General features: G+C 44.8%; 1 protein-coding gene across 1 annotated transcript in view; it reads right to left on the minus strand.

Annotated features, from left to right (window-relative positions):
- The window catches only part of LOC108902737 (protein sidekick-2-like), an 81,666-nt gene extending 74,813 nt beyond the window's left edge, over positions 1–6,853 (minus strand). Inside the window, 1 exon segment of the mRNA XM_018704728.2 lies at positions 6,055–6,853. Coding sequence (XP_018560244.1) covers positions 6,055–6,211 — 157 coding nt within the window. The 5' untranslated portion in view covers positions 6,212–6,853.
- Positions 6,854–7,164: the final 311 nt, after the last annotated feature.

A 7,164-nucleotide genomic window follows, 5' to 3' on the forward strand; every position in this document is an offset into this window, starting at 1 on the left:
ATTAAAGTGCTGCCATGCTACAATGACAACTGACTCTACTCTGCCAGGCATACCAGACAGGATTTCCTTATCAACAACCACAAAAGCGGTAGACGATGAGATTGTACGTAGGAATTTTGTTAGATTTATCCCAGTTGATGCCTTTGCGTGTTCCATGCTTTAACATCCACATTGACATCCCTTGGTTTGTCAGTTGCAAGCCATTTGTTTACAGTCAAGGTGGAGTGCTGTCAGAATGTGACAGGAGTGGGAAAGGCCTGATGTTGAGCTCTGCCTATCCTGGGGAAAAGGAAGAAGGCAGGCATTGGGAGACAAAAACTGATATCAAACATGATATGGGATCCCATGTGGCCAAGAGCAGGACAATGGGGAATAAGAGTCAGCTCTGGCCCTAATCAATAGTGAGCACAAGGCATTGAGATGCAGCTAGAGGCATTTTGCCAGGCCCCCTAGTGGGACTGGTAGGCCTGCTGCCAAGCACAGCCTGAGCAGAGCAGCAAACTCAGCCCTGCAGATGGAGAGCATGGAGACTCCTTCTTTCCAGACAAGACCCTGCCCGTGGATAGGAAGCCACTGACTGAAACAGTCTCTCTGCCCTCAGTCCTGCCAACCTGCTGACCCCTGACTCCACTTCCATGCAGGATGCTTATAGGAAAAAAAAAACTCTCTTCAAATAGCAAGATAAAAGTTGGAAATACCAGCTGGAAGATGCAGCTTTGATAGTCAAACAAGGAGGCAAATAACGAGCATACTGTATCTCTTTGTCCTCTTCAGTTCCATATGTTGTGGGCCTTGTTGTTCAGCTGACTCTTTTATATTTCCTTTCCCATCTATCTGTACTGAGCGAAACAGCAATTTCGGCATGTCTATCCACTGCAGGGGAATCTTGCTGCTGGTGGTAGCAAGGCTACATAACCAAGTGTTGTGATGTTGCTTTGAGGTCAGCAAAGGAACGTAGGAAAACATTGAGATATGAATTCATTCGGGTGAATGTACAGGGAAAGAAAAATGGATCGGTATCACCAGTTGTTTTTACCAGAAGAGGGAGGAAAAAAAACCATGGGCCCAGCAACCCCCCCCCCCCCCACCACCACCACCACCACCACAGTTTATCCTCCATCTCTCTTTCTTTGCCTCTTTTGCCATTTATTCACAACACAAGAATACACTCACCAGTCCCCAGGAGGGGCAAGCTGAATGAGAGCAGAGATTCAGTGCACACATTATGCTGTAAAAAGCATTGTTTCTCACCACAGTTTTTCAGTGAGTTGCCTTTGTGTTGTTTAAATGTTTACATGGCACAGCTTGGGGGCTTGCAGACAGATGTATGGTCCAGGAATACAGCCTCAGTACAATCCCTCTTTCTCCCTGGATGAAAGTAATAACACCATTTTGAGGTGCTTTTCAAATGGCTCCTTATAATGATACTTTGATGAAGCGGCATACACAACATCTTTGCTCCCTTGTCAAAATGATATCAGACAAATTAAACGAACAGTGCCACTTCGCACCCTCCCCTCCCTATCCAAGGTCACTTCCTCTTTCAATTCCTGTCTCAGCTCAGGGCCTGTTCTGAGACATTTCTTTTTGTTCTTGATAGTTGAAGAGGTGCCTCCCAGTCCTGTGTCAGATTGATTAGACTTTTAGCCAGGAGAATTAATATGTGAAGAATTTGTCTGTTTCCCCCTGCAGCGTTTCTCCCTTCAGTCTCATCAGTAAACAAGGAGATGTGGAAACAAAACCACTCTCAGCTATGTGATTAAAATTGGCCCCAAAAGAAGGACTTGCCTCCTCAGTCAATGCTGCTGATATTGAAAAATCTAATTTCAGTAGCCTATACCTTTCCCAAACTGTATTTTTTTTACCCAGTAAGACAACGAGGGGTTGTCAGAGGGTAAAGAAAAGTCTGAAGAACATGATTTTTGTAGGGTGAAGAATTTGCCACACAGATTCCATCATGCCTTGATTTCTTAAGCCTATCATTAAAAAAAAAAAAACAACCCAGTTTACTATGTGCCTGCTTTAGCCAATAAAACCCCCAGCACAAACTCCCATTAAAGTAACACTAGCACAGAAAAAAAGAGCAAAGTCCTGCACGGTAAGTAATAATTTCAGTCAGAAACCCTAATATGGCAGCATGACAGACACATGGTGGGAGATAGGACTCTTTGCCCCATGCAAATAGCCATTACCATAACCCCGTGGGCAAATGGCAATTACTGGGCAAGGGGCGAATGCCAAAAACCCTGCAGTACGAGTTAATTTGATTACATTTCCATTATGAACTATAAACACAGTTTTGCTGCTCGACTGAGCCAATTAAAGGCCTCCTGAAGCTAAAAAATGTTGACAGCGCAGCAGCCTTATTGTTCTTCAACAATAAAGTAGATAATAATCATTTGTCACCCTTAAACATGTTTGAGGCACTTGCATTTTCTTTCTTCTCTGAAACATTACCATTCAATTGATTTTGAAAAGGTATCTGGATTTTTTTTCATTCATTTATTTCAAATGTTGCTGCCAGTGAGCACAGATTCTTTTTTTTCTCATTCAGCTGTGATATGTTCCATCTTGGTGAATAAAGCATCCTGTGGCAACATGAATAAACATGTGTCGACAGCATTTGGCAGCCCGAGAAAAAGCAGTCAACCAGCCAGACATGGGAGGCAGGCACCGAAAGACACACAAGGCGTCTGATTTTGGAAGCCGGGCTGCCACTGCGTTTCACCTGAGGCTGTGCGTGAACCACTCGCCCGGTCTTTCTGGGTGTGAGCCACGTTCGGGAGGAAAGAAAACAGGCATTTAGTCCAAATTCAGCAGACATCTGTTAGCTCTCTGGAGTAGTAAACATGTTTAATTGACTACATTTCTCCAAACAGGGAGATACATATGCCATAAATATGCACCATGTGTAATTATGGTATGGTAGCTAAGAAGTTAAAGCACTCCCACTTCCACGTCACTGTGCACCATATGGGACTTGTGACGTGATCAAAGTGCTTTAAGTTTAGGAAGATGCAATGATTTCATCACATAGGGCTCAAGATTTAGTATCATGGCAAAATCAGATGCCTGAGGCCAGTGTGGCATCAATGTGAGTATGTGGGTCTACTTTTGTGGAGTTACATGCAAAACAGATTAAGCCTTCTATTATTTGTGATGGAGTGTTGTACGTGTGGGTGCAGACGATCGGGTTTGTCATCAGTCTTTGTTGGAACTAGGAGATGCCTTTGATTCTATTAAAACTGTATTATATTTCTCTTGATGGAGTTGTGTAATCTTGTACACATTGATTTTTCTATCTTTCTGTGGATGTGTTTGCATGCGCGTGCGTGTGTTAGTGTGTCACAGATGTAGATGAATTATGGTCTGTTGCCCGCATTAGAGCAGAGAGTTTTAATCACACAAGGATTCAGAGTGTTTTAAACAAATGCTTTTTTGTAAGCATGGTGGATTATCATAAGATTTAAAGATTTGGAAATGGCTGACAGCTGTCAAGCGGCATAATAACGTACGTCCAGAAAATTATAGCAGCTGCCGGTTGGCAGAATGTCAATGCTGCTATCTAGATTAAAGCTCAATAGACAGGAACATAAGCATCAGCAAGTGCACACGCACACACTTTTACAGATGCACACAACAAGATGCACATAGAAACGCAGTTGCTCACAAGACACACGGATAGATTTCAGCAACAGAGGCTTTCAGAAGGGGAGATACAGAAACCACCATGAGGTGAAGAAAGACAAAACCTCACTCTATTTATTTGGTATTCAGATGAGGGGGTCTAAATCAGTCTTAAAACAGCCTGCTGAGAGCAGCCTGTGGCAGGAGAAAGGTCCCCCCGTGGACTCTATCAGGTATCCCCTTGTGCAATGGAGCAGCATGGAGTACTAAACACAGCAGGAGCCTCAGTAGGAACCTGCTGAAAAACAAGTACATGCCACCTCTGTCTCCCTGGGGGCCTCATGTGCCTGTGTATCGCCTAATTTATGACATCCTCAGAGGTCCTACGCTCCCAGGGAATGGCTACAGCATCCCTAACTTTATGCACAGGCACAGCCACGCTGCCAGTCATTTGCAAACACCGACGCCTCATGAGGATGAGATCTGCTTCCTACTTCAGAAGAACAAGACCTCTTCGGATCCTAAGTGGATCCCCCTGCAAAGACAGCAACTGCGTCTTCGTTACAGAACCTAGAGCTGCGATTGCACACCATAGAGGAGGTCCTGCTCAATTGAAAAGAGTCGGGCAGACAGAGGGGTGAATCTCTCACCAATGCTAATGCGCAGCCGGGAACGTTCAAGGGGGCCTGAATACCAACTGCAAGGATGAGAAAGAGGTCTGTTTGGGGAGGAAAGGTAAAGCCCTGTGAAGTAGCCTAGAAGCGCTCAACAGCTCCTCACAGACTCCAGGCATGTTAGCTTGAGAAAAGGATGCTAATAACAGCTAGAGGAACTGTGCCCTGCATAATAAGAGACGCCTGAGACTCTTTTCAGATAAGGTTGGGAGCACTTTAGAGCAATGCGACCTGTTCAAAGACAAACAAGCAAAGGGATTATGCTGCTTTTAGCACATTGGTGCACTGAGCATTGTGATTATAAGATGGGAAGTGCATAAAGGAACCACTTCTCATACAAATCAACTTCTAATACGAGACATTTTTTTCTCCCTTGGGACCTATTGAAGTAAATTCCGCAAGGATTTGTATGACAAACATGTACCTTTCTTTTGTGGTTGTGCATCCCACTCTGTAATAAAAACCATGACCTTGTGGTTGAATTTCGAAACATAAGGTTAAATGCCTTTTAATGTGAATATACATCATGTCTGCTGATGAAATTCATAGCCCAGCAAGCCCATACAATATGCTTTGTCCTTTATCAACTTACCTTCAGTTCCAGTGACTACTGGCAGTTATATTTTTCCAATTATGAAATATGGAGGCAGGAATTTGCTCTCGCTGGCTCTCTGTCTCTAGCATCCACTGTATATCTCATTACCGTCGCATTGGTCAAGAGGTACAGGTCAACCACTGACAGATGACAAGTGATACCAATTTCACAGTAACAGTATATGATTAGTGTAGATCATGTTCATGCCTGACGTGCTGGACATGAATGAAACCCACGTTTTGATTTGTTCACTCTGCACCATGCACATTACTTCCACACAGCCTGTAAGTGAGAGTGCAAGAGTGTATGGTAGACATTAGGTAAATGTAATACAGCCTTCAAATAACGGCCCTGCTTCATTGTCCCATGGTCATATTCATACAAGTTAATGACTGCTTCTGCTAGGCTATTAAGGTGGCCTATAGGCAATGGGGGCGGCTCACTATGCAGGCAGTGAAACAATTTATTCTGTGGTTTCTCAGCAGGGCTGCTGGTCTTTCCACAGTTTTCACTACAGATTAGAGACGATTTTACAAGTCATGTGGACCTTTAAAACAGTAACTATACCCAAGCCTTTTTAAAAAATGCAACTGTGAAACAGTAAATCTAATAATATGAAGATGTGATATAGAGGGTTTAAAGTCACTAAAACGGAACTCTTTAGAGTGACATACTATATTATAATAATCTTAGGATAGTCTGATGCATTTTAAATTGCTTACAAATAGGGTTATTCGAACCAGCCAGCGTTTGTCACTAAATATTCCAGTAGTAATAGTCCAGTTCTGCAGACGCAGGCTGTGCTCCTTGAGCGTTTAGAGCTTGAAAGTGGCCTTGTGGTTACAGTGGGGAATGCGTTGGAGGGTGAAAACAACAGTTTACACACGTTGCTGTATGGGGAATGAAATGACAAAAAGGAATAGAATTTCGTCAGTGTGTCAGGCATTGCGTTAGACCTGGTCTAACTTTGGCTAGATGACCAGATCTGTAAATGCCTCATTTTGGAGCAGTTTTTGTTTGCCTCATATTTTTGCTTAACCTTATTTACTAGTAAACATTCCTATCACAGACTTTCTTGTGCGCTTCTCTAGACGCCTCCAACAACAACAGTAGATACACTGTGTGATTAGGGGGGGGAAATTGAGTTGCGCATCTTACCTTGAGCCCGAGCGCTGAGGATACAAGTCGCCGACAGCAGAATCCAACAGGACACCCACACCTGTCCGACCTGTCCGGTCCGTCCGGCTGTATCCATGGTCCGCGGCGCCACCGTCGAGCTCCCGGTGCGCCTTCCCCGTCTCCACGCTGGGAACATGTTGCTCGGTTGTGGCCACGCACGCACTCCCGGGGAAAAGAGTCCTGGCTGCTGCTTGGGTTCCTGTGCGTCAGACTGCTCTTCGCTGGTGATGAGGGTGAGTGACTGGGGGGTGGGGAGGTGGGGGGGTTGTTCAGGGGAGAGCGTGGATAGAGCTCGGTCCGTCAGAGAGCGCCAGGCGTGCAGACAGGCACACGGTAGTATGGAAAGCCCGTGGACAAGTCCCGCATGAGCAAGGCGGAGTCAGTCCAATTGAATTTGCTCGGCTGTCAAGTGTGCGAGACGGAATATTGACATCATCTCCTCACTGCTCCGAACAACCCCTGAGTGTGTCACTGGGAGATGAGTAAAATAAAAATGAAAGAATGTACGACGAGATGGTGACTGCGCGCTACACTCCCCAAGTTCGTGTAATGTGTAGATGACAGCTTTCGCCTAAACCGAATATTGTTAGTGTCACAAGTCAGTCTCCTGAATAAAGACAATAATTGTTTTTGTGTCTCGTGCACAGAAACCTCCCCTCAGCAGCTGTCACTGAGCGAGCCACTTCTGCAAAGCCACCTGCTCCATTTCGTTTGCCGGTGGCCAGCAGTAAGGTTGCACTGTGATTCCTCCCAGGGTGTGTGTGTGTGTGTGTGTGTGTGTGCTGTCTGCAAGTGTTAACAGACTTCCTACACAGGTTAAAAAGGTTTCCCTCTGCTTACAGAAACGATCTTTTGTGCTTCAGATTTCTCATTATGGGTGGTCGCTGGCTATACACGATCAGGGTTTTGTTTTTTTTTTTTTTTTTTTTTTTTTTTCCACGAGTTGACCATGACCATGACATAGACTATAACTGTGCGCACAACCTGGACCAAGCAAAGCCAGGCCAAGTGCTCTGTACGCTATTGCCACCACGCGGCAGAAAGTGGTAGGGAATATCTATTTGGACAGCTATGATTGATTGTTGACAC

This window comes from Lates calcarifer, linkage group LG11 (assembly GCF_001640805.2).
Source record: "Lates calcarifer isolate ASB-BC8 linkage group LG11, TLL_Latcal_v3, whole genome shotgun sequence".
NCBI classification, from domain to species: Eukaryota; Metazoa; Chordata; class Actinopteri; family Centropomidae; genus Lates; species Lates calcarifer.